We start from the raw sequence: 27,678 nt of genomic DNA, 5'->3' as shown, positions 1-27,678 counted from the left end.
CAATAAACAGTAACTATTATTTGGGTATGTGTTGCAATTTATTTCCACTTCTGGGGAGAGAACACACATTTGCAGTATTCCAAGTGTTGCAGACACTGCAGACTCAACGCAAGCACGTGTTCTTAGAACCAAGCGTTCTTACAAACAGTGTCATTACAAACAGTGTCATTACAAACAGCTTGCTCAGCCACTCTGTGCAGGGAGGCCAGGTGCCTCCCCAGAACCTCTGCTGTCATCGCTCTTCTTTCCACATGCTGGGGCCCCTGTCTCTGGCGGCTGCCCCCGGGTGGCCAGGAGCGGGGTCTCTGCTGCCTGGTTCCTAAAACCTATTGACAGAAGAGAAGGGCTGAGTGCAGTGTTGGGATGAGGGGCTGACATGAGCAGAGAGGACCCTGCTGGCCCCACCCCACCCTCGGCCTCCTGCCAGGCAGAGACACCCCTTTCAGGAGGATTCCCAGACAGCCCTCCTGCCTCCCTCTCTCTGTTTTCTGCAACTGTCAGAGGCTTTGTCTATCTTTGAACTCCACTCAGGGCTAACCTGGGTATGGTATGGCAGAGACGATGGGCTGTCCACAAAATGCTCCCCTGCCATTGTGTTCAGACTAGCCAGAGAATATTTTCCCCAGTACCCCTGTACCCTACAGTTAGGGACAGACATGTGACTGGGTCCCAGCCCATGGAATATCAACGGAAGTGACATTTGCTACCTTCAGCCTTGACCCACATACAGCCCCCCAGCACAAAGCTCATCTGTGGTCTCTTCCCTGTCCAGAGTGAGTTCCATGGGGCAACCTTGGGAGCCACACCTTGGCAGGGCACTATCTGTCCCCTGAAAGTGACATCCAGGTCCCACATTGACCACTTTTCTGAGTTTCTCATGCAAAGTTTCCCTGCCCAGGGCCCATCAGAGCAGCAGCACTGAGCCAAGGCAACCGAGGTTTCTCCTGCCCGCTCTGGCTCACTCCCTTCTCGGGCCACCGCCTCCTCTGCCCTCTGAGCCCATCTGAGAGGGTGCAGGGGGAGTGCTGTGGCAGTGGCTGGAACCAGTGGGTCTCTGGGCGTAGCAAATGCGGCACCTGCCCCCAGGCCTCTACTCACCACGCCCTTCTTTCCATCCCCTTTATTGGGGCTGAGCCTTGAGGAGTGGAACTGCCTTTCAAAAGCAGCCTGACTTAGGTCAGTAGTCTTTTTCTCCTTTCTCTTTTGGTTATTTTCCGCACAGATGAGCTTTTCAGTACTGCAAAGAAAAGTTGAAAATATTATTCCAACTCGGCACAAACTGAATTGTACCGCTCCATAATTTTGGAAAATTAATGATCTTAATACTCACTTTATGAAAAGGAAAGACTGACTGCACATCACTAGTGGCTGTCCCTCAATTTGTCTGCCCCACGGTCCCCATGAGGTAGGGACTGGCCTCTCGGTCCCTCAAGCAGCCTGGTTTTCCTCCTGGCTGTGTCTTCCATGACATACTGGTGCTTTCTAAGATTTCTAGCCCCTCTCCCCATTTGTTTTGAGAAGGATTCTGTTTTTGGTGATCAAACTGTCTCTGACTGATATAGCCAAAGTCCTTTTCTTATTTCATCAAACAGCCACATGAGGCCCCCTCTCAGAGGGTTCTGCCCTGGAGTGCCCAGCTATCTAGGGAAATAAGCCTTCTCTTGTCTTCCTTCATTTATTCATTCAACAAATCATTATTCATCCTCTACTATGTTCCAGCTAAGTCCTGGAACACCATGATAACCTCAAGGAGCTTGCTGGAGGAAAGGGAAGGAAAGGTGGTGGTGACGAAGAGTTCTATTTCCCTCTGATAACTGCCCCTCTTAGCTGCACTGGCAACCTGATGGCTCAGGGAATTATAATTGTTGACTTGTGGTTAATAAATATTTAATTTTTTGTTGTTATTTATTTATTTATTTCAGCATATTATGGGGAATAAATATTTCTTTTCTTCAGGGAGATGGGATTTTCAAGATGAAGCCAGAAAGAGTGGTAGGGACCAGGTAGTGCCTTATGTGTTATGTTGCGGCCCCTGGACTCTGTTGTAAAAGTTTCATGGAGGAGACCAGATTGAAGGAGCAAAGCCAGTGAGGTGTCACTGCCTTTGTGAAAACGAAGGCAGAGAAACTAGAGAGCCAAGATGAAGGAAACAAAGCAAAATAAAGCCTTTGTCTTCTTGGGGAATAGGAGTTATATAATAACTAATGTTTAAAAAAATGTTTGTTAAAATTGATAAACTATAAAATCAGAAATAGAACATCAAACTTCTAAATCACTAGGTGAAACAGAAACAAAGTCACTGTTTATTCCAACAAACTCAGGATGGGGGACAAAAAGGAAAGGAGCATAACAGGACTTCCACTTTTACATAGAATATAGAAGTTTACACATGCTAAAAGTCCTACAGCAATGAGTAGAAAACACTAAAATTTCCCCCCAAAATTAATAATTTTAAAGTCATTGGGTAGCTGTAGAAACAATTCCAGCGAGGGGAGAGCCCTTCAGTAAGGAGTTGACAATGTCTGGTTCTTTCCTCCTCCCACTCTGGGAGCATTTCAAGTGCCAGGTTCCAAGGTCAAGTACCAGGATAGAGACTGATTCCTCTCTGCTCCCAGTATCTTGGGTAGAGTTCTTCTCCTTGGGCCTGATTGATGTCTGGCAGTTGGACATTTAACCTTGTTTTTAACATCTCCCTCCCACTGATAGGTAAGTCAAGCAGTGCACTTGGTTCCCCAGTGGACGGCAAAAACTCCCCAGGCCCCTAAGTACACACAGCATTCCCCAAAACCTATTTGAAAAAAAGTGCCAAATAGAAATCTTAGAACTGCAAAATAAAATAACTGAAATTAAGAACTCAATGGATGGTTTAACAACATATTATTAGAGACAACTAAAGAGATAATAAAATATCTGGAATCAAATATAGACAAAAAAGACAGAAAATATACAAAAAATGGGGAAGAGACAGGATACAGTGAGAAAATCTAAAATATGTTTAACTAGAGTACCCAAAAGAGAGGAGAGGAGAATATGGCAGAGGTAACAGAGAAAATGACTGAGAACTTTCTGAAGCTAATTGAAGACATCAACCTATAGACATAAGAAGACTCATGAATTCCAAGTAGGATAGATAATATAAAGAAATCCACATCTAGAGCATCATATAAAACTACAGAAAATCAAAGACAACAAGAAAGTCTTTAAAGTATCCAGAGGAAAAAGACATGTTACCTTCAAAGGAACAATAGCAAGACAAGTAGCTGACTTCCAATTAAAAGAATAAAAGACAACAACATATATTTTGAAAGAAAGAAAATAACTGCCAACCTAGCATTCTTAGTCCTGTGAAAACATCCTTTCAGAATGAAGGTGAAATCTGAAAAGTCTACATACTGTATAATTCCAAAAAAAAAAAAAAAAACTGTATGATTCCCACTATATGACATCCTGTAAAAGGCAAAACTATGGAGACAGTAAAAAGATCAGTGGTTGCCAGGGGCTGGGGAGAGGGAGGGATGAATGGACAGAACACAGATGAGTTTTAGGGCAGTGGAACTATTCTGTATGATATAATAGTGGATATATGTCATTGTACATTTGTCAAAATGCATAGAATGTGCACCACCAAGAGTGAACCCTAATGTAAACCATGAACTTTGGGTGTGTAACGTCAATGTAGTTTCATCAATTATAACAAATGTACCACTGTGGTGCGGGATGTGGATAGCCGGGGTTATGTATGTGTGGGGACAGAGGGTATATGCAACTCTCTAAGTGCTTTCCACTCAATTTTGCTGTGAACATAAAATTTGCTGTGAACTTCATTTTATTAAGTAAAAAAAAAGAATGAACGTGAAATGCAGACATTTTAAAGCAAACAGAAACTGAGTCTTCATGAGCAGATGCACACTTAAGGAAACTGTAAGTTGTATTTCTTTGTTGTTTGTTTGTTTGTTGTGAGGTACATGACATGAGGCCTAGAATGTGCTCCAGAAGTGTGCATGAAAAAGGGAGAGTGGGGTAAAGAGAGAGAGAGAAAACAAGTATGGCAAAATGTTGACAGTTGTTGAACCTGGGTGACAGGTACATAGGAATCTTCTATATTCTCTCCATTCAATATATTTTGATTAAGAACCACTCCTTGCTGGGCATAGGGGTTCACACCTGTAATCTCAGCAACTTGGGAGGCTGAGGCAGGAGGATTACTTGAGCCCAAGAGTTCAAGGCTGCAGTGAGCTATGATTGTGCCACTGTACTCCAGCCTGGGCAATGAGCAATACCCTATCTCTTAAAAAACAAAACAACCCCAAAAAGAACCACTCCTTTACATGAAATAAAATAAGACCCAAATTAATGGAGAGATATATACCATATGCATGGATCAGAGGACTCAATATTGTAAAGATGTCAATTCTCCCCAAAGTACAGATTCAATGTACAGATTCAATGCAATTCAAATCAAAACCCCAAGTATGTGTTTGTTTTGGGATTTATGTATGTGTCTATATGAAACTTGAGCTAATTATAAAATTTATAGGAGGAATTATTCTATCAGGTACCAAAACTCATTAAAAAGCTATAGCAGGCTGGGCAGTGGCTCACGCCTGTAATCCTAGCACTCTGGGAGGCTGAGGCGGGAGTATTGCTCAAGGTCAGGAGTTCAAAGCAGCCTGAGCAAGAGCGAGACCCTGTCTCTACTATAAATAGAAAGAAATTAATTGGCCAACTAAAAACATATACATAAAAAAAAAATTAGCCAGGCATGGTGGTGCATGCCTGTAGTCCCAGCTACTAGGGAGGCTGAGGCAGGAGGATCGCTGGAGTCTAAGAGTTTGAGGTTGGTTGCTGTGAGCTAGGCTGACGCCATGGCACTCTAGCCCAGGCAACAAAGTGAGAATCTGTTTCAAAAAAAAAATAATAAAAAGCTATAGCAAACTAATAGACCAGAATAGAGAACCCAGAAATTAAGTACATATAAGGGTACTTAATTTGTATCAAAGGCTACAATGCAGAGCAGGAGGGAAATGATAATATTTTCAATAAATAGTATTGAGTAAAAAATAAAATTGGACCCCATACACAATTTACACAAAAAGCAATTCCAATTGGATTATAAAACTAAATTTGAAAAGCAAAACAATAAAACTATAAACCTTCTGGAAGAGACATTTTAATATATAATAGAATATATAAAAAACACTAATTATAAAGGAAAAGAAAGATAAATTGTACCATATTAAAATTAAGAATATCTATTCATCAAAAACGCCAGTAAGAAAAGTAAAAATGCAATCTCCAAAATAGGAAAAGATACTTACAGCACATATAAGTGAAAAGAGGTTTATAGTCAAAATATATGAGAAATATCTACAAATCAATAAGAAAGACAAACAACCCAATTAAAAAAAATGACAGAAGTGTTGAACAGGTACTTCTCAAATGAGGAAACCCGACAGCCAATAAAGATATTATGGGGGGCGGAGCAAGATGGCGGACGAATAACACCGCCAGACAGAGGGTCTCTGCAGAAAAGACAGATTCTAGCAGAAACTAGAGGAAAGAAGCAAGAAGACGAGCATACAGCGGACAAGGGCCGGAAGGAGGGGTACCTGAGACCCCGGGAGACTCCACGGGAGGAGGCTGCGGAGGAGAACTGGAGGCTGAGACCACCGGAGCAGCCCGGAGACCAGCGGCAAGGGTAGGTGGAATTGCTGTTTCCCCTCCCCTGCATTCGGGACTGCTGGTGGGCTCCCCAGTGGGTGGAGAGACCTGCGGACACCAGCCCAGAGACTGCCGCTGCCTGCCAACGGTGAGCCTGTAGCAGACGTGGCACCAGGTTCCTAACTTCCTCCGGGCACCTCCGTGTGCACGGACCCGAGCCGCGAGGCAGGCGCCATATTGCCTCCTCCCCTCCGCCGACCCTACCCGCGGCTGCCCAGAGAGACAATACAGCCACCAGCCGGAGGCACCTCCAGGGAACGGGACCTTCCCGTTTGGGACCCCGCCCGCCCTCCCAGGTGCTGCTGGCACCGTGTTCCCAGGAAAACGGTGCCGACTCAGAGGCTGAGAGACATAGACCCAGCTTGGGCTCCCTGTGGGTGAATTAGGACCGGAAATCCTCTCCCTGGTGGGAATACAGTTTGAACTCTGGGACCCAGAGGTCGGACCTGCAGACCAGATCCCCTGCACCGAGGGCTAGCATTGCCCGGGGCACAGAAGGGTTATACGTGAACAGCCTACTGAGGTGTGTGTGCCTCCAGGGGCGGATCGGCGTCCTAGAGGGCAACCCTCCTCCCAGGAGGAGGCCGTGCGCCCAACCCAGGTGGCGTTCCTGTGCAGGGAACCTCCCCGCCGGCATCACAGTCCGGGGAGGCCTGGTGGCTTGTGGTCTGGCCTGATAGCAGAGGCCCAGGAGTAGCTGCGGAGTTGGGGAGGGTGGAAAGAAGCAAGGCCTGCTGCAGACTGCGGGTCTCAGACAGCCCCACCCCCACACCCAGATTTTCTGGCTGAGCGGGACCATTCCAGCCCCGCCCTGACAGCAGAGAACAGAACTTTGACCCCTGCTAACGGCCTGAGGGCAGGCTTACCCAACCCAGCTCCGCCCAGAACGAGAGCTGATAACAGGACTCAAAATCATCACCATAGCCTGTTCCTCCAAGCAAACGCCACCTACTGACAGGGACGGCATCTTGCACAGCCTTTCCATGGCACCCACTGACTCAATATACAGGGAGTGGTCCAATTTCACCCACAGGCACCACCTAACGCCTCAGAAACTAAACAAGGTGTGTGAATACCCAAACAATAACCTAAGGAAAGAAACAACAACTGATCGACATGGGAAGAAATCAGCAAAAGAACTCAGGAAATATGAAGAACCAAACGGAAAACACACCCCCAAAGAGGAGCACCAGCCCCCTAGAAACGGACACCGACCAAAATCAGGCAACCAATATGACAGAAGAGGAATTTCGTATGTGGAACATAAGAACACTCACCCAGCTACAACAACAACTCAATAACCAACACCAAGAAACCACAAAAAGTCTCTAGGATACAAGAAAAGAAATAGACACATTGAAGAAAAGTGTAACCGAACTCCTGGAAATGAAGAATCAATTCAAGGAACTACAAAATACAGTGGAAAGTCTCAAGAACAGGGTAGATGAAACAGAAGAAAGAATTTCAGAGCTTGAAGATAACACCCTCCAATTAAATAAATCAGTCACAGAAATAGAGCAGAGAAACAAGAGAAAAGAGCAAAGCCTACAAGAGCTGTGGGATTATGTGAAGAAACCTAATGTGAGGGTCATAGGGTTACAAGAAGGGGAAGAAGACAACACTCAAGGGTTGGACAAGCTGTTTGAAGATATAATAGAGGAAAATTTCCCAGGCCTTGCTCAAAATCTTGATATACAAGTTCGAGAAGTTCAGAGGACCCCTGGGAGATTCAACGCAAACAGGAAGACGTCACGACAAGCAGTCATCAGACTGACCAAAGTATCAACTAAAGAGGCCCTTCTAAGAGCTGTAAGACAAAAGAAGCAAGTAACATGCAAGGGAAAGCCAATTCGAATAACATCAGACTTCTCTAATGAGACTTTACAAGCAAGGAGAGACTGGGGCCCCATTCTCACTCTTTTGAAACAAAACAATGCCCAGCCTAGAATATTATTCCCTGCAAAACTAAGCTTCGTATATGAAGGAGAAATAAAAACATTCTCAGACAAGCAAAGGCTCAGAGAATTCACCAAGACAAGACCAGCCCTACAAGAAGTACTTAAAACAGCGTTATGCACGGAACATCATAATAATAACCCACGAATATAAAAACAACCAAAACCCAAAGATATTAAAGGCCAGATATTACAATGGCTCAAGACAGAAATCATAGCAACAACATCCAACCCAACAGAATGATCAGTAATCTACCTTACCTATCAGTTCTCTCAATAAATGTGAATGGCTTAAACTCTCCACTCAAGAGACATAGGCTGGCTGAATGGATAAGAAAATACAGGCCAAGTCTATGCTGTCTTCAGGAAACACATCTAACCTGCAAGGATGCATATAGACTAAAAATAAAAGGGTGGAGATCAATATTTCAAGCAAATAGAAGCCAAAAGAAGGCTGGTGTGGCAGTTCTAATTTCAGACGATTTAGTTTTTAAACCAACAAAAGTAGTAAAAGACAATGAGGGTCATTATATAATGGTGAAGGGCACAGTCCAACAAGAAGAGATAACAATTTAAATATATATGCACCCAACTTAGGTGCACCCAGATTCATAAAGCAAACCTTACTGGAGCTAAGCAAATGGATTAATAGCAACTCTATAATCGCCGGAGATTTCAACACCCCACTGACGGCACGAGACAGATCCTCCAAACAGAAAATTAATAAAGAAATAATGGACTTAAACAAAACTCTAGAACAATTGGGTCTGACAGACATCTACAGAACATTCTACCCAAAATCCACTGAATATACGTTCTTCTCATCAGCTCACGGGACATTCTCTAAGATTGACCATATCCTAGGACACAAAGAAAATCTCAAGAAATTTAAAAAAATAGAAATCATACCATGTACCTTCTCAGATCACAGCGGAATAAAACTAGAAATCAACCCTAACAGAAACTCACATTTCTACACAAAAACGTGGAAATTAAACAACTTCCTACTAAATGATTACTTCGTAAATGAAGAAATCAAGACGGAAATAAAAAAGTTCTATGAAGAAAACGACAATGGAGAGACAAGTTATCAACTCCTCTGGGACACAGCTAAAGCAGTTCTGAGAGGAAAGTTTATCTCCATAAATGCCTATAACCAAAAGACAAGACGATCACAAATAGACAATCTAATGAAACGACTCAAAGAGCTGGAAAAAGAAGAACAGACCAACCCCAAACCCAGCAGAAGAAGTGAAATCAACAAGATCAAATCAGAACTAAACGAAATTGAAAACAGGAAAGCTATTCAGGAGATTAATAAAACAAAAAGTTGGTTCTTTGAAAAAATAAACAAAATTGACACACCATTGGCTAAGCTAACGAAAAGCAGAAAAGAGAAATCTCTAATAAGCTCCATCAGGAATAAAAAAGGAGATATCACAACTGATCCCAAAGAGATACAAGATACAATTTATGAATACTACAAAAATCTTTATGCACACAAACTGGAAAATGTGGAGGAAATGGACAAATTTCTAGAAACACACAGCCTCCCTAGGCTCAACCAGGAAGAAATAGATTCCCTGAACAGACCAATCTCAACAGCTGAAATAGAAACAGCAATTAAAAATCTCCCTAAAAAGAAAAGTCCCGGTCCAGATGGCTTCACACCTGAATTTTACCATACTTACAAAGAAGAACTAGTACCTATCTTGCAGAAACTATTCCACAACATCGAGAAGAACGGAAACCTCCCCGACACCTTTTATGAAGCGAATATTACTCTGATACCAAAACCAGGAAAGGATGCAACAAAAAAAGAAAACTACAGACCAATATCCCTAATGAATATAGATGCAAAATTTTTCAACAAAATCTTAGCTAACCGAATCCAGACACTTATCAAAAAAATAATCCACCACAACCAAGTGGGCTTCATCCCAGGGATGCAGGGATGGTTCAACATACATAAATCTATAAATGCAATTCACCACATAAACAGAAGCAAAAACAAAGACCACATGATTCTTTCAATAGATGCAGAAAAAGCTTTTGACAAAATTCAACACCCTTTCATGATACGAACACTTAAGAAAATAGGCATAGAAGGGACATACCTAAAAATGATACAAGCCATATATGACAGACCCATAGCCAACATCATACTGAATGGGGAAAGATTGAAATCATTCCCACTTAGAACTGGAACCAGACAAGGCTGCCCACTATCTCCACTTCTGTTCAACATAGTGCTGAAGTCTTGGCTACAGCAATCAGACAGGAAAATGGAATCAAAGGTATCCAAATAGGGGCAGAAGAGATCAAACTTTCACTGTTTGCTGATGATATGATATTGTATCTAGAAAACCCCAAGGATTCAACCAAGAAACTCCTGGAACTGATCAATGAATTTAGTAAAGTCTCAGGATACAAAATCAATACATAGAAATCAGAGGCATTCATATACTATGCCAACAACAATCTAATTGAGAACCAAATCAAAGACTCAATTCCCTTCACAATAGCAACAAAGAAATTAAAGTACCTAGGAATATATTTAACCAAAGAGGTAAAAGACCTCTACAGGGAAAACTATGAAACACTGAGGAAGGAAATAGCAGAGGATGTAAACAGATGGAAATCCATACCGTGCTCGTGGATCGGCAGACTCAATATCATCAAAATGTCTATACTACCCAAACTGATCTACAGATTCAATGCAATACCTATTAAAATCCCATCAGCATTCTTCACAGATATAGAAAAAATAATTTTACGCTTCGTATGGAACCAAAGAAGACCCCGAATATCAAGAGCAATTCTAGGCAACAAAAACAAAATGGGAGGCATTAATATGCCAGATATCAAACTATACTACAAAGCTGTAGTAATTAAAACAATATGGTATTGGCACAAAAACAGGAATATTGACCAGTGGAACAGATGTGAGAATCCTGATATAAAACCATCCTCATATAGCCATCTCATCTTTGACAAAGCAGACAAAAACATACGCTGGGGAAAAGAATCTCTCTTCAATAAATGGTGCTGGGAAAACTGGATAGCCACCTGTAGAAGGCTAAAACAGGACCCATACCTTTCACCTCTCACAAAAACCAACTCACGCTGGATAACAGACTTAAACCTAAGATATGAAACTATTAGAACTCTAGAGGAAAAAGTTGGAAACACTCTCCTAGACATCGGCCTGGGCAAAGAGTTTATGAAGAAGTCCCCAAAGGCAATCACAGCAGCAACAAAAATAAATAAATGGGACATGATCAAACTACAAAGCTTCTGCACAGCCAAAGAAATAGTCATGAAAGTAAACAGACAACCTACAGAATGGGAGAAAATTTTTGCTTCCTATGCATCCGATAAGGGACTGATAACTAGAATATACTTAGAACTCACGAAAATCAGGAAGAAAAAATCAAATAACCCCATTAAAAAGTGGGCAAAGGACTTGAACAGAAATTTTTCTAAAGAAGACAGAAGAATGGCCAACAAACATATGAAGAAATGCTCAGCATCTCTAATCATCAGGGAAATGCAAATCAAAACCACAATGAGATATCACTTAACCCCAGTGAGAATGGCCTTTATCAAAAAATCTCCAAACAATAAATGCTGGCGTGGTTGCGGAGAGAGAGGAACACTCCTACACTGCTGGTGGGACTGCAAACTAGTTCAACCTCTGTGGAAAGCAATATGGAGATACCTTAAAGCGATACAAGTGAATCTACCATTTGATCCAGCAATCCCATTGCTGGGCATCTACCCAAATGATCCAGTGACACTCTACAAAAAAGACACCTGCACTCGAATGTTTATAGCAGCACAATTCATAATTGCAAGGCTGTGGAAACAGCCCAAGTGCCCATCAATCCAAGAATGGATTAATAAAATGTGGTATATGTACACCATGGAGTACTATTCAGCTCTAAGAAACAATGGTGATATAGCACATCTTATATTTTCCTGGTTAGAGCTGGAACCCATACTACTAAGTGAAGTATCCCAAGAATGGAAAAACAAGCACCAGATACATTCTCCAGCAAACTGGTATTAACTGAGTAGCACCTAAGTGGACACATAGGTGCTACAGTAATAGAGTATTGGGGAGGTGGGAGGGGGGAGGGGGGCGGGTATATACATACATAATGAGTGAGATGTGCACCATCTGGGGGATGGTCATGATGGAGACTCAGACTTTTGGGGGGAGGGGGGGAAATGGGCATTTATTGAAACCTTAAAATCTGTACCCCCATAATATGCCAAAATAAAAAAAAATTAAAAAAAAAAGATATTATAATAACAGTCTCATTGGTAATGAGAAAAAGGCAATTGTGCAGCCATCAGTTCTACTCAAATGACAATGTCCTACCATAGCAAAGGGCACGGAGAACATAAAACTACAGTCCTTCTCATCCATGCTGATGGGACTGTAAACTGGAACAGCCTCTTTGGAAAAGAGCTTGCCATCATCCTATGACCCAGGCAACTCCACTCTTAGGTATGTACCCTACGAAATGTGGCTTGTTGGAACCAAAATACCTGCAACGACTGTTCATAATAGCCAAAGCATGGAAACAACCCGAGTGTCCCCCATGGTGGATTGGTTAAATAAATGATGTCACAGGCACGCAACAGATACTACAGAAAACAGAAAGTACTACACTGGAGCTGTACACAACAGCATGAATGCATCTGAAAAGCGTAATGGGGAGCAAAAGCAGTCAGTCACACACTGAATGGTACACTTACACACTTACAACAGATGAATTGTATGGTATATAAGTTATATCGTAAGATTTTTTAAAATGTCATTCACAAAAGAATGCTTTAAGTTTCCATTTACATGAAATTAAAAAATAAGAAAGACAAACTATTAATATATTAGTTGATAACACCACAGGGAAAACAAGGAAGTGAACACTTACAAGAGTGAAGATGAGCCGGGCGCGGTGGCTCACGCCTGTAATCCTAGCACTCTGGGAGGCTGAGGCGGGCGGATTGCTCGAGGTCAGGAGTTCGAAACCAGCCTGAGCAAGAGCGAGACCCCGTCTCTACTATAAATAGAAAGAAATTAATTGGCCAACTAATATATATATAAAATTAGCCAGGCATGGTGGCGCATGCCTGTAGTCCCAGCTACTCGGGAGGCTGAGGCAGCAGGATTGCTTGAGCCCAGGAGTTTGAGGTTGCTGTGAGCTAGGCTAACGCCACGGCACTCACTCTAGCCTGGGCAACAAAGCGAGACTCTGTCTCAAAAAAAAAAAAAAAAAAAACAGTGAAGATGACTCTGGGGCAGAGAGGAGACTCTCATCAGGAGAGAGCCCTTTCTTGACCTGGGAGGCCATTTCCCAGGTCTGGCTAGGGGAATTTACTGCCTGTTTATGTATTATACCATCCTCTGCATATGTTTCCCAAAACAAAGGTGATGACAGTAATAATAATAAAACTATAAACCACTAAAAAAAATGTGACTGGTTATAAGATCTTCATTAGGAAATAAACTAAACTGCAAATTAAACAATTGTCTGCTTGCTAGTTTATTTTGCTCATCTGTACCTGCATTTACCGGGAGTTTTACTCCTGGGTCTCGTGGAGGCTTTATGCCACTCTCTTGGAATCTCGCTGTGTAGAGCGAAAGTTAACCGGGGCATTCGGGCATACAGCCTGGCCTTCTCTATTTCTTTAAGTTCTTTTATGGAATATTGTTTTCCTATAAGAAAATAAAAAATCTAAATCAACACTCTTAAAGATAATTCCAGTTGCTCTTGGAGTAGGAAACCACTTGACAATTAGCAGTCTCGAAAAATGAAGCCCAGTGATCACAAAGTACCTGTCTTATACTGAAGACTAGTTCTCGTCTCTTCATCCAACTCTCGCTGTCTTTGAAACAATGGATCAAAAAGTGGTGACACTGTAACCTACAAGAAAAATGAGACTCTTCGAGGCTGCAAGTATAGTTTGTATTAAACTTTAAAAATCTGTCCTAATCATTCAGGTAATGGTCTTGCTGTATGCCAAAGCAGCGGAGAATAAAGACCCATGAATAATGTCACTCCAGGGACCAGTGGAAGGGTAAATAGCACCCACCTCAAATGAGCATCTCTCAGAGAGCCTAAATGACTGAACGGGTGGAGGAAGAAACATGCTTCTGCCCAGGGTTCCACTGTATCACTGCATCAGTCAGTAAGTATTTGTGATGCCACTGTGCGCCACATCCAGATTAGGACCTGTCCTCGAGGATCTCTCGGTCTAGAACAGCCTAGTTATATACAATGGCAATCTAATCATGAGGAGTCCGCCCAGACCCTTTAGGAGCATGCGGCAGTGCTCCTGACCAGGCCTTGGGGGAAGAACACCTTCTGGGGAGGCTGACTGGTCTTTAAGGACTTGTGAGAACAGAAGGGCAGGTGACCAGAAGTAGGAGTTTGTGTCACAGGGACGTACAGAGGTTATAGAGAAAGTTTTTGCTTCCTACCCCTCCTGATTATAAGACTTAGGCCGGGTGCAGAGGCTCACACTTGTAATCCTAGCACTCTGGGAGACCAGAGTGGGAAGATCACTTGAGGTCAGGAGTTCAAGACCAGCCTGAGCAAGAGCGAGACCCTGTCTCTACTGAAAATAGAAAAATTAGCCAGGCATGGTAGTGTGCGCCTATAATCCCAGTTACTCAGGAGGCTGAAGCAGGAGGATCGCTTGAGCCCAGGAGTTTGAGGTTGCTGTGAGCTAGGCTGATGCCACAGCAACAGAGTGAAACTCTGTCTCAAAAACAAACAAACGGCGGGGCGTGGTGGCTCACGCCTGTAATCCTAGCACTCTGGGAGGCTGAGGCAGGCGGATTGCTGGAGGTCAGGAGTTCGAAACCAGCCTGAGCAAGAGCGAGACCCCGTCTCTACTATAAATAGAACGAAATTAATTGGCCAACTAATATATATATATAAAATTAGCCGGGCATGGTGGCTCATGCCTGTAGCCCCAGCTACTCGGGAGGCTGAGGCAGTAGGATTGCTTGAGCCCAGGAGTTTGAGGTTGCTGTGAGCTAGGCTGATGCCACGGCACTCACTCTAGCCTGGGCAACAAAGTGAGACTCTGTCTCAAAAAAAAACAAAACAAAAAAACAAACAAACACTGAGATAGGTGGATTGCTCGAGGCCAGGAATTCGAAACCAGCCTGAGCAAGAGCAAGACCTCGTCTCTACTATAAAATAGAAAGAAATTAATTGGCCAACTAACATATATATATAGAAAAAATTAGCTGGGCATGGTGGTACATGTCTGTAGTCCCAGCTACTTGGGAGGCTGAGTCAGGAGGATCGCTTGAGCCCAAGAGTTTGAGGTTGCTGTGAGCTAGGCTGATGCCATGGCACTCACTCTAGCCTGGGCGACAAAGCGAGACTCTGTCTCAAAAAAAAAAATCTGAAGACTAATTATAAGCTCAACTATTAGCTCTTCTGAGCAGCTTTTCCCAACAGTCCTTCCTATACCTCTAGTGGAAAGGTACTGTCTCCTGAGTCCCATGATCCCTGCCCTGACTCATATGATACAAGTGACACACTCCACCACACTCACTGTCCACATCTCTCTCTCCCTCTTGTGCTTTAAGTGTGCTGAATGGGAGTGAATGAATGAATGAATGAATGAGCAAATTATCATACATATGCATGCCTTGTTCACAATGTAAATTTCCTTCAGAGTCCCATAGGAACTTTGAGTTCCCATTCTAAAACTCAGGAGAAATGCTTTTGTGGACTTTTTTAATGAACAGAGAATAACTACAAGACTTCTAAAATGACTAGGTCTTCCCCAACTCCAGAGCTCCAAAGAATAAATAAATATAAGTAATAAACCTACTCTACCTTTCCATAGTTTGGGTTCTTTTTCTTCATATAAAAAGGATCATATACTTCAGGATCATAATATTCTCCAGATATAGTTTCCTTTAGGAAAAAAAATACACTTTAGAGGGAATCACTACATACAGACTGCTTTGCAAGATTCATAAAAGCCAAATACTGGCCGGGCGCGGTGGCTCACGCCTGTAATCCTAGCTCTCTGGGAGGCCGAGGCGGGCGGATTGCTCGAGGTCAGGAGTTCGAAACCAGCCTGAGCAAGAGCGAGACCCCGTCTCTACTATAAATAGAAAGAAACTAATTGGCCAACTAATATATATAGAAAAAATTAGCCGGGCATGGTGGCTCATGCCTGTAGTCCCAGCTACTTGGGAGGCTGAGACAGAAGGATCGCTTGAGCCCAGGAGTTTGAGGTTGCTGTGAGCTAGGCTGACCGCCACGGCACTCACTCTAGCCTAGGCAACAACAAAGCGAGACTCTGTCTCAAAAAAAAAAGAGAAAAAAAAAAAGCCAAATACTTCATTCCATTTTTATATAAAAGCATAGCTGCAAAGGGTTAGAAGAAGCCCCAGAAGTAATTTAACTCAGTGAGACTACCACCTTTTGGGAGAAGTAATCATTTAGCTTTAGTCCCAAGTCATCCATGAGCCTTAGTTTGAGAACTTTCTGCTCCATGAGACAGACACTTTTTGATCATTTTAACCACTAGACTTAGATTGAGTTTAAACCTACCTTGTAACTTCCAGATGCAGATACTAGTCTAACTACATTAGCTATAAGTCTTCCTTTTAAACATTTAAAGATTGCATTCCTCCCCACATGTTCTCTTCCTGGGCTAAACACCCTACTTCTTTCTGCTCTTCCTCCTATGAACTGCTGTCAAGATTCCACCCTCTTCTTCCACCTCTTCTAAAGGTTCTGCAACTGGCAAGTCCCCTCCACAGTGTGACATCAGGAGTGACTAAATAAGGACCAGGTAGACCAGGACTTTGATGCTGCCCACTCTAACCTAAGCACAGCCTCTCTCAATACAGCCTGACAGCTCAGACATTTTCTTGGAAGCCAGCTCACATGGTTGACTCACACAGAATTTACTATCATTGCAAATCACTTGGATTTCAACACATGCCATTTTTAAGGTGTGGCCTCCCCATCCTACACTTGTGCAATCACATTTCTGGACACAACTGTAAGAATTTGCACTTTGGTTTCAAAGAGACCTGGATTCAATCTTGAGCACTGCCTCCTGGAGTGTTTAGGAAGAAGTATTTATGCCATATATTCAGAAATTTTGCTCCGTAAATATACTTAAAATGCTCTAATACAGCTAAACTGCTCTGAATCACTAGTAAATGTTAATACCTGGGGTGGGGTGCTGGCGGGATCCTACAGTACACACCTAAAGCCAACAAATTTAAATTTGGTACTGCAAACAGGTGGCCTAAATTCCAAAAGAGAGTCCTGACCTCAAAACTGAAACAAAAAGAATCTTCAAAAAGAAACTAAATTTTATTGTTTTGTAAAAGCAAACAGAGGAACAGAGTATAGAAACTGTTAGTCCCTACATCTAATGGTCAGCTAACTCAGCAACCATCAAAGCCATTCTCCCTTGCCCACTTCTACTACAGAGGTTAGAAAGCTGCACAATCTCTTTCCTGGCCCTGCTTATAGCTACAACTTGCTGTGTGAGCCAGTTTTGGCCAAAGAGACCTAAGGGAGAGTTGGCTAGGGACTTCTGGGGACTCTTTTTGCTTTCTGATCAAAGGAGCAGGATAAGAGAAGAGCCCCCTGGCACCATTCCTGGCCCCTTCGTCCTAATTTGAATGCAGACCTACTACTGGGAGCTGTACAGGCAGCTGTGAAAATGACAGGGATAAATTGAAAATATTGAGGATTGCGGACTAGAACAATAGAAAAAAACTTACATTGTTATGCTGCCAGATCCCACCATGAGACCACCCACCCCTCAATTTCTTGTTAGGTAAATAATAAATAAATGCTTTATGATTTAAGGCACTGTTATTCTATTAACATTTACCTAAAAGCATTCCTGATAAATCCAGTTCCAGACTCCTATCCCTTCCACTTGAAACTCCAGGCTTAAGAAAGCAGTATTACAGTTCAAGTAATTCATCTTAAATACAAAAATAAGCTTGGGACTATTTGTATAACCAGTAAAATATTCAGATTATACTTTATTTAAACAAAAACAAATTCTCTGTACCGTTTTACTTGTGTGCTTTAAATAATATTCAAAATTCTCTTGTTTCATTTTTTCAAGCCCTCTATATGAAATTACTTTTTCCATAATTCTCTGCTGAAGAGGCTCTGCAACATTTATCACCCATTTTTTATACAACAACTCTTTTCTTCTTTTCTTAGAAGTATCCAGATGCTGAAAATATTCATCCAATCTCTAACGAAGTGATACAAAGAAAATAAATTATTAAGAAATTGTTCATTTATTGTCATTTATATAAGGAAGAAAAAACACTTGTCCCCACTCATAACCTCTCAGCCACATTCAGGTTACAAAGTCCTAGTATCAGATAAGTTGAAGCACAGAATATTTCATTACATGACAATAAATTTCATTTATTGTCATTTAAATAAGGAAGAAAAAACACTTGTCCCCACTCATAACCTCTCAGCCACATTCAGATTACAAAGTCCTAGTATCAGATAAGTTGAAGCACAGAATGAAGTTCATTAAGAGAACCTGAGACCACAGAGCAGGAAGAACTCAAAGTTCTAAACCACGACTGCCTTCAGATTAAACTGTACCTAACTCATGAAATCCTTGGTTTTTTTTAAGGATTTCATAGCATTCCAGGTCACTCAGTCCACGTCTAGCTTTCATTGTCAGGAAAGTCTGTGACAAAATTGGTAGAGTAGAAAAAGCACTAGACTTGGTTTGATACCTCTCTCTGATCTATAAAGGAGGGTAATCCCACCTACCTCTTTGGATGCTCAAATGGGAATATATGTACATTTCTGTCATAAATTGTAAATATAAATGTCAAAGTACTACAACGCCCCCCTTCTCATTGAAATTAAACCCCTCTTAAACTTATTGATTTCACAGTGACTATCAGTTACTGCTTGGTTATTAACCTTAAATACTAATTGGTTTCTGGAGGTTTTATATATCTCCACTACAACGTGGGAATATATGAGAATGAGGCAAGTTTTAGTAGGAAAGAATTTCTATTCAGAACCAGGACAAAGTTAGAATAATTTCCCAGGGCCCGGCCTCTTTCTTTCGTTGCAGATAGCGCACACGCAAACACGGTGAACATTCTGAAAACCCGCTGGACTTTCTGTAAGAAATGTGGCAAGCGCCAACCCCACAAAGTGACACAGTACAAGAAGGGCAAGGATTCTCTGTATGCCCAGGGAAAGCGGCATTATGATAGGAAGTAGAGTGGCTATGGTGGGCAGACTAAGCGGATTTTCCGGAAAAAGGCTAAAACTACATAGAAGATTGTGCTGAGGCTTGAGTGTGTTGAGCCCAACTGCAGATCTAAGAGAATGCTGGCTATTAAGAGATGCAAGCCAGCCTGAGCAAGAGCAAGACCCCGTCTCTACAAAAAAAAAAAAAAAAAAAAAAAAGAGATGCAAGCATTTTGAACTGGGAGGAGATAAGAAGAGAAAGGGCCAAGTGATCCAGTGCTAAGCATCTTTTGTTTCATTATGAAGACAATAAAATCCTGAGGTTATGTTAATTACTTCATTTGGTTGGTCTTTTGGGAGGGAATAAACTAGAGTCATCAATAAAATCACCCTTGCGGGGAAATTTATGGTTAAAAAAAAGAACAATTTCCCAGATCCCTTCAAGACAGATCCAAGTAGGATTTAGGACTTCTTAGTGATCCTGCAAGGAGGTGGCACGATCTCAGTTCTACATAGTATTATACAAACAAGTATTCATTTTGCAGAGGAGCCTCATTCTCCCTGCAAAATGAGGCTCTTTGACATGGTGACATCACTCTTGTTCCCCTACAAAACACAGTCTATATCCAATTCTTACCTTCACAACATAATTTTCTCTAAATAATATTGCATGTACAGCTTCATCAATATTTTCTCTAGCCAATACCTAAAATTACAGAATTCAATATTAGGATATAAATCCTGAAGAAATTAACTAGAATGACAAAACAGTGTATTTTACCAATAATTTTAGTATAAATCTAATATCTGTATCTTAAAGTATATTTTGTAAGTTTTTATTATGGAAAATTTCAAAAACTACTCTCCATGAACCCCTCACCCATGTTTAACAATTATCAACTCAGAGTCAATCTTATTTCATCTAAATTCCTATCATTTTTCAGCCCTCCACCCAGACAAACCCCTGATGTCATATCATTAAATCCTATTTTTTTAAAGTACAGAGCAGCTTACTAATTAAAGGCATTCTCTATAAAATGAATCCTCTTTTCATTCATATATTCATTCATTAGGGATGTTTTAAATGGCCCTTGAAGTTTCCTGCCTTCTCCTAGGTGTCTTCATAAGTCAAAGCTACAGAAAGTTTGATTTAGTTCAACTGGTCCAGAGTCTCAGGGCTAGTTAGTGGCAGCTCCTGGTCTCCTACAGATACTGCCTCACACCTAGAAACTGTTTCCAGTATGAGTTTGGGTAAAGCTGATGCCCTGAAATCCCCGCTTTACGGCTTTTTCAGTTAGAATGCTATGAACTGATCTACAGCTTTTGTTCTTACAGAACTTAAGTAGGAACAAATGAAAAGGCAATAAAATTCCAGGATCTGGTAGAGATATTCTATTACCTAAAGAAGTTATCTCTAGTGAAAAATGACACAGGTTCTTAGAACTATGTTATTTATTCTGTCTCTGGCTTTTCTTTCTGTTCTACCACACTGAATGCATTAAAACAAACTCCAAACTCAAATACCAAATCTGTGAAAGAGAAATCTCAAAAAGAGTTGCATTTTTACCCATATATTTAATAGCTTCACATGAAATCTAAAATGATATTCAAACAGCTACACGGGTCTTTTCCAAAACAAAAATCTCTTTATAATATAAACAGAATCTTGCTTTAAAAACTTCTCAGACTTATTTTAAGATGGCAACTGAAAAAGTATGTAAAATAAACATGTTTCCTGATTCTACGATATAATTTTAGAATCAATCTATTTATTTAAAGAGGTAGAAAACGTACATGTTTACAAGCATCTTGGGAAATTTTTTTTTTTACATAGTCTAGTAAGATTGTTAGCAAATGTTATAAACACTTGAGGTACTGTGTCAGATTCTCAATCTTTTTTTGTTTAGATTTTGTCTTTGATGGCTCTTTCGTCCTAATTTTGCCAGAAGATATAAGGAAGATGTTATGGTTTGTAGCAGCTCTCTGAAATCCACAGCATTCTGTGCACACATGTACCCGAATTGTCTCACTACTCTGCTACCATGACAAAAGGGGCAAAATAAAGGAAATTTCCAAGAGTTGTTTGTTTGTTTACAGCAAGGCAAATCACTGGGTCATACAAAGCAATGAAATTTTCTTTATGAGAAAATCATTCCCACATGCTGAAGTGTAAAGAACTGGCTTGTCCCACAGGACGAGCTGCAGGTCCCTGCTTTCACCTGCTCGCCCGCCCTCAGCCTGGCGACTAGGAACACTCCTGGGCAAACCTGCGGCCTTCTGATTTTGAAATCGTTCTTTTTTAAGCACCAAAGAAGGCAAGAAAAGCTTCATCTTTCTCTGCTGCACCCGTTTTAATAGAAGGATTTGTTCTGTAACATTTGGATTCAGTCAAAAGGCTGCACTTAAGGACCTAAGGCCGCAGCTTCCGCACCGATTCTGGGAATACAAGCGTGATTAAGGCAACATATTAATAGTTCCTAAACTCAAGGGTCATGTCCCATCACCAGTACGACGTCGCAAAGTGCCACGTTATTTTACCTCCATTAAAGAAACTGACTCGGGCTCCGGCCATGCTTTTAATTTTTCTCGCCCGAAGTGTCCATCATAGTTCACAGTTTTCGTGGAAGCCATGGGTAGCAGAAGCCCTGAGGGGAGAAAGAGGGAACTGAGGAGGCTTGGTCGGACGGTTGTCCTCGCGGCCGCGGGGCCTGTGGGCTCAGACAGCGGTTCGGACCCTCGCCTGGCCCTCCCTGGCGCAGCCGAGTCAGACCGCGGAGCCAGGACTCTCCGGAGGGGTGGCCGCCCCTCCCGAGCTGCCGCGGCCGGGCCGGGAGCCGGGGTGGAACGCGGCCCGCCTGGGCGCGCCGGCCGCGCCTCAGCCCGGGTCACAGCCCTCACGGGGCGAGGTCGCCGCCCGGGCCCCACCTGGCCGAGGGGTCGCCGCCGGGCCAGCTGCGGGATGGTCGCCGGCGCGCGCTCCGCCCCGGTCGGCTCTGCTCGGGCGGCGCCGCGGCCGCGTCTGGGGCTGGAGCGTCAGGCGCGTGCGGGACGCGAGGCCGCGCGGTCTCTTGGCCGCAGAGAGCCGCGGGGTGCGGGCCGCGCCATCGCTACGCCAGTGGGACGGTAACGCCAACGTCCCGGGAATTGGAAGGGAACAATTTTGTTTCACAAGTTAAAACGCCGCGTTTCAGCTTAGCCCGCGTAACCTCGACCGTCGCTACGCGTCCCCCCGCCAGGCCGCAGGCGGCGCGCGGGCCTGCAACCGCCCGATCCCCAGCCACCCTCCGTTCGGAGTTTTTTAAACAAATCGAGGGCAGGTACGCCAATACGAAAGACAATTTACCGTTTGCTTGTAAGGTGGAGGGCTAGAACTTACAGAGGAATGATTTTGAGCGAAGTATCCGACTACGTTTTGATACTTCCCATTGGACGGCATAGTTGAAACAGATGGATTTTGTTGGATTCATATTTGAAAAATCCAGCTATTAAAAACATTTGATGGAAAGCAATATGGAGATATCTTAAAGCGATACAAGTGATTCTACCATTTGATCCAGCAATCCCATTGCTGGGCATCTACCCAAATGATCCAATGACACTCTACAAAAAAGACACCTGCACTCGAATGTTTATAGCAGCACAATTCATAATTGCAAGGCTGTGGAAACAGCCCAAGTGTCCATCAATCCAAGAATGGATTAATAAAATGTGGTATATGTATACCATGGAGTACTATTCAGCTCTAAGAAACAATGGTGACATAGCACACCTTATATTTTCCTGGTTAGAGCTGGAACCCATACTACTAAGTGAAGTATCCCAAGAATGGAAAAACAAGCACCACATATACTCACCAGCAAACTGGTATTAACTGAGTAGCACCTAAATGGTCACATAGGTACTACAGTAATAGGATATTGGGCAGGTGGGAGGAGGGAGGCGGGTATATACATACATAATGAGTGAGATGTGCACCATCTGGGGGATGGTCATGATGGAGACTCAGACTTGTGGGGGGTGGGGGGGAAAGGGCATTTATTGAAACCTTAAAATCTGTACCCCCATAATATGCCGAAATAAAAAAAAAAACAAAAAAAAAAACAAAAACATTTGAGACAATAAGGAAAATATGAAACACTGACTAAATATTTAATGATATCTAGGAATTACTGTTAATATTTTAAGGTACCATAAATGGACTGTGATGTTTTTACAAAGGAAATACATACTGAAATATTAATGTATAAAAATGACACGTGAGATTTGCTTCAAAGTAATCCAGTAGGTGAAAGGTTAGGACTGAGCAGGATTATGGATTAAACAAGACTGGGGTTCATATACTTTTCTCTCTACTATGTATATGATTGAAATTTTCCATAATAAAAATTTCTTTACAAATTCACTCAATAATTAACCTCAGCCTTTCCTTCCTGAGACTCAGCGGCGCAAACAACTTTTGTTTACCTGTTTAAATTCAAATTTCTTACTAGAGACAAGAGGGGAATTGATTAAATATTTTCAAAGGAGACAAAACTGACTGGTAGGGGGAAAGCACGTGGGACTCGCAGGACTCAAGGCAGGATTTGAACTGCTTCAAGTGCAGTTATGGGACAACTGTGACCTCTAGCAACCTCTTCTCAACTTGAAAAAGATACCTGCCTAATACAACCTATAGTTTCCCAAGCAACTTTACCTGCATATTTAGTTGATTTGATCAACAGTTAATCAAGATGTGCAAGCTAATAATTGAGCATTTATTATGTTCTACTAAATCCAACAAACCTGAGGAACATTTCTTGCTCAGGTTGAGGTTAAGCAACTTGCCCAAAGTTACCAAGCAATTAAATGCCAAAATTTAAATGCAGGTCTTTCTAACTCAAACATATGCAGTCTTTATGCTGTGGTGCCTAGTCACTAACTAAATATATTTTTGTTAATGTTCTATTAGTCCTCGATTACCTAAACAGCTTTAAACATCATTTGTAAAAACTGAAGAAATTATTGTATTTATATTACTTCTACCTTCTCTTTCCTTAACAATTTGTGTTAGTATTCACAACACTTAAATTCTGTCTCATAACCTTTGTTTCAGTCTGTCTCACAGTTAATAGATTCAATGTTCACTGTCAGTTCTTTTGCTATTAATAATATTCCTTTAGTTCTTGCATATTTAAATGGGTCTTTTGCTTCTATACTATGAAAATTGTCAAAATCAAAATGGAGTCACTAATGTTAAGAAAACTCTGACAGCTGGGTGGGGTGGCTCACTCCTTTAGTCCCAGCTACTCAGGAGGCTGAGGTGGATCACTTGAACCCAGGGGCTGAGGTGGCAGTGAGCTATGATCAAGATACTGCACTCCATTCTGGTGACAGAACAAGACCCTGTCTCTTAAAAAAATCTAGTTTTCACCTGGAACCATGTGTTGATTGGGGGTGAGAGACTGGGAGACTGGATAACTGTCATGGTAGAATAATGTAAAAAGTATGGAATGAGAGAGAAATATGGAATGAGAGAGAAAAATAGTTAAAGCAAGAAAATAAAAAGCTCAGATGCCAGAATGCTGGAGTCAAGGCATAAAAATACAGGGCCACCATTTTTAATAAATCCCATTCTGTCTGTAGCCCTCAAATTCATAAACTGGTCTTTTTTTGATGGTTTTTTTTTTTTTTTTTTGAGGACAGGGTCTTGCTCTGCTGCCCAGGCTAGAGTGCAGTGGGCCAATCATAGCTCACTGCAGCCTCAAACTCCTGGGTTCAAGCAATCCTCCTGCCTCAGCCTCCCCAGCAGCTAGAACTACAGGTGCATGCCACCACACCTGGCTAATTTTTCTTGTTTTTTATTTATAGAGCGATGATCTCACTATGTTGCTTAGGCTGGTCTTAAACTCCTCGCCTCATGTCATCCTCTGCCTTGGCCTCCCAAAGTACTGGAATTACAGGTGTGACCCAGGGCACCCGGCCCATAAATTGATCTTGTAAGTCACTGAATTGAAAGTCCAGTTGGATTAACAATGCTGCCAGTCTTTTATATGGAAGCTAGAGCATTGACTAGGAAAGAGGGGGCTCTTGGCAATTATATATGTGCAGGGAACAGACAGAACTAAAGAACTCAGACTCCACCAACTCCTTTAAAAAGGTTCTGGTGTCCCCTTTGCTTAAGGAAAACAGAATTCTGCTCTCCTGTGCTCTATGTCCACTATGTCTTCCTGTGACCAGGACTCAAACTCAACATGTTTAGAATCAGAATCAGCAAGTGAGTAATCTATAACTAAACTGAGTTTTTAAATTTTCTAAAGAATTTGAAAGTTTGAAGAATCAGGGGAAGATATGTAGGTATGGATCTTAAGGGTGCATGATCAAAGGGTGCATATATTAATTTAGGAACAAACCAAATGAATTGAGATGGGCACTCAGTAAGGTAGCTATAATTATTTTTATTGCATCTATTAGGAATATTTTGTAACTTTTGGGGAAAATACTTTTGCAGTAACTGTCAATACATAGTATTGTCATTGCTTAATGATCACAGACATTGAATTTAAAAATCAAATAAAGTTTGTTGCAGATGCTTTTCTTAGAGACAGAACGATTCTTAAGAGCCTTCTTTGTTCTTCACCATGAATGATTCCTGCTAGCAGATGTCTTTCTCCGAAGTAGCCTTGTTCTATGTACCCTTTCTCCAGTCAAGGATCAGGATGTGTGCTTCTTGGTTGCTAAAACCTTTTGAAGGTAACAAAAGAGAAGAGTTGAGTGTGATACAGGGATGAGGGCATCGCAAGAGTAGGAGTTCCCCAGCTAAGTTGAGCTGATCCCCCTGAAGCCTGGTCCTGCCAGAGCTGAGTGACTCATCTTGCAGGGAGGGTCTCCACCTAACACTCTTACTTCAACCTTTCCTCTCCCTGTCTGGAGTCAGAAACATGTGGAGATTCAGGGACACAGACACCCTTTTATAGATGGGGTAGGTCACTGATGTGTGATACGACTTGAGGAATCCTATATGGTCTGGGCTTTCAGATGTCAATGTGCTTGGAGTACTCATTTACACTAGCGTTGTTGTGATTTAGAAAATACTAGATTCCTTTTTCCTTTCTTCCTTTCTCTCTAAATCTCCATCCTCCACCTCACTATCAGCTAATGACCTGTTCACTTCATTGAGAAAATGAAAGTAAACTGAGATAAACAATCTTCTTTCACAAAATCCACCATGCTAGCTTCTGCGTCCATGTACTCTGCCTCCCCTCCTCGCACAGTGGATGGGTCGTCCTGCCCTACACTTGAGTCCTGGACCCCACCTCTTCCCCTCCTGAAGGATGCTCCCTTGCTACGATGGCCCCTACCTCTGCAGCATCATCAAATGTCCCTCTCTCCTAGAGCGCTCCCATGGAAACATACATGTTAAATATTCAGCACCTGATAAAAACATCCCCCTGTCCCTACCCTTTCCAGCCCCCATCCCATATCTCTCTGCTCCCTTCATAGCAAAACTCCACAAGAGGATTGCTTATTCCGTCTCCACATCCTCCCTATTCTCTCTTGAACCTACTCTAATCAAGCTTTCATTCCAGCTACTCCACAGTAACCTCAATGATGAAAATCGCCGATTACTTCTAAATCTCACTAAATACAAAGGATAATCCCCTGTCCTCATTTTACTTGTCCTCTTAGCAACACTGCAACATGGTTGATCCTGCCCTCTTTTCTGAAACCCTTTCCTTACTGGGCTTCTGCAATACCACACTCTCCTGCTTCTCTCCCTGCCTCACTAACTACTTGCCTCTCTCATATTCATTCACCGGCTCTGCCTCCATTTCCCAGCCCCTAAATCTGGGAGCTCCGCAGGACTAGCCCTCAGCCCTCTGCTCTGCTAACACTCACTCCCAGGTGATCTCATGGTTTCAAACAGCATCTATACGCAGATGGCTCTGAAATACCTGTCTGCACTCCAGTCTCCCTGAACTCCAGAGTGCTACATCCACCCACCCACTTTATATTTCCTCTTGAGTGTTGAGTAGACTTATAACAAGATACCAAAATGGATCTAATTTTAGTCTCGGTATCTCTTAAGCCCATAGATGCTATGTTCCAAAGTGATGAAGAATGGAGTAGTAGGGTATCTATCAGATGCTGGGAGCCAAGGGTGATCATAAGCAACCGCAGGAAAAGAAATCAGCAGGAGAGAAAGTCCCAGCAACAGGAAATTTCTCTGAAGATGACTTGAAAGTGCCCCATGAGAGAAAACATTAGCTTTAGACCCCTGCCAAGCCTAGAGGATGCTTTACACTAAAATAGATCATCATAAAATTAGTACGTAAGAACTTTCCTGCCCCTCATTACCTCTTTCCTCTCTCCCACTGTTACTCTGAAAAGATCAGAAATCACAGTGGCAAGAAACAAGGATAAGGAATAAAAGAGTGAGATGGGGAGAGAGAAGACTTCTACCTGCTCTTCATTCGGTAGCACCAGCCTTAGCAGCCCCAAACAGAGCAGAGGGACCTCACATGAAGACTGAAATGCTGGTCATTATACCAGGTTGGATGTGTTAATTACTGAACTGTGACTGTCTATAACCAGAAGACTTTTTATTAACAACCCCCAACAGAACAGGTTTAAATGGGCATTTTAATTCAATTGCTTTAAATCATGGCCTACAAACTCTCCTGTATTGTAATGGTGATAGGTGTCTCCAATTTAACCAGCCTGAAATTGGATTATTCCTCACTTTTGCACTTCCTGCCCTCTCAGAC

At 42.2% G+C, this 27,678-nt stretch overlaps 2 protein-coding genes and 1 pseudogene across 3 annotated transcripts in view; 1 reads left to right on the top strand and 2 right to left on the bottom strand.

The window, feature by feature from the left end:
* Nucleotides 1–122: 122 nt before the first annotated feature.
* Nucleotides 123–21,963, bottom strand: FAM228A (family with sequence similarity 228 member A). The gene is made up of 9 exons (XM_012788085.3): nucleotides 21,860–21,963; nucleotides 21,473–21,579; nucleotides 19,572–19,640; nucleotides 17,766–17,957; nucleotides 15,548–15,628; nucleotides 13,525–13,612; nucleotides 13,251–13,404; nucleotides 1,099–1,237; nucleotides 123–326 (listed from the first exon to the last, which is right to left on the bottom strand). Exons 2-9 carry the CDS (start codon nucleotides 21,563–21,565, stop codon nucleotides 123–125), a joined length of 1,020 nt encoding a protein of 339 aa, XP_012643539.1. The 5' UTR covers nucleotides 21,566–21,579; nucleotides 21,860–21,963.
* Nucleotides 18,720–19,217, top strand: LOC142869998 (large ribosomal subunit protein eL42-like; annotated as a pseudogene).
* A 3,385-nt stretch (nucleotides 21,964–25,348) lies between the features above and the next one.
* The window catches only part of FAM228B (family with sequence similarity 228 member B), a 25,160-nt gene continuing 22,830 nt past the window's right edge, over nucleotides 25,349–27,678 (bottom strand). For both annotated transcript variants that reach the window (XM_012788089.3, XM_012788092.2), the window contains one exon: nucleotides 25,349–25,654. In XM_012788089.3, the coding sequence (XP_012643543.1) occupies nucleotides 25,625–25,654 (30 nt within the window). In that variant the 3' untranslated portion in view covers nucleotides 25,349–25,624. The remainder of the gene's footprint in view (nucleotides 25,655–27,678) is intronic.

The sequence above is a fragment of the Microcebus murinus genome, chromosome 3 (assembly GCF_040939455.1).
Source record: "Microcebus murinus isolate Inina chromosome 3, M.murinus_Inina_mat1.0, whole genome shotgun sequence".
In the NCBI taxonomy this organism is placed as follows: Eukaryota; Metazoa; Chordata; class Mammalia; order Primates; family Cheirogaleidae; genus Microcebus; species Microcebus murinus.
Note: the sequence above shows the minus strand (reverse complement) of the source record. Positions and strands in the feature narration are given on the sequence as shown.

Coding starts and splice junctions, on each gene's coding strand:
- FAM228A (XM_012788085.3), bottom strand. CDS start 21,565: ATGGCTTCCACGAAAACTGTGAACTATGATGGACACTTCGGGCGAGAA. Junction 15,629..17,765: donor TAAAGCACACAAGTAAAACG/GTACAGAGAATT, acceptor TTTTTCCTAAAG/GAAACTATATCTGGAGAATA. Junction 327..1,098: donor GGGATGGAAAGAAGGGCGTG/GTGAGTAGAGGC, acceptor TTCTGTCAATAG/GTTTTAGGAACCAGGCAGCA.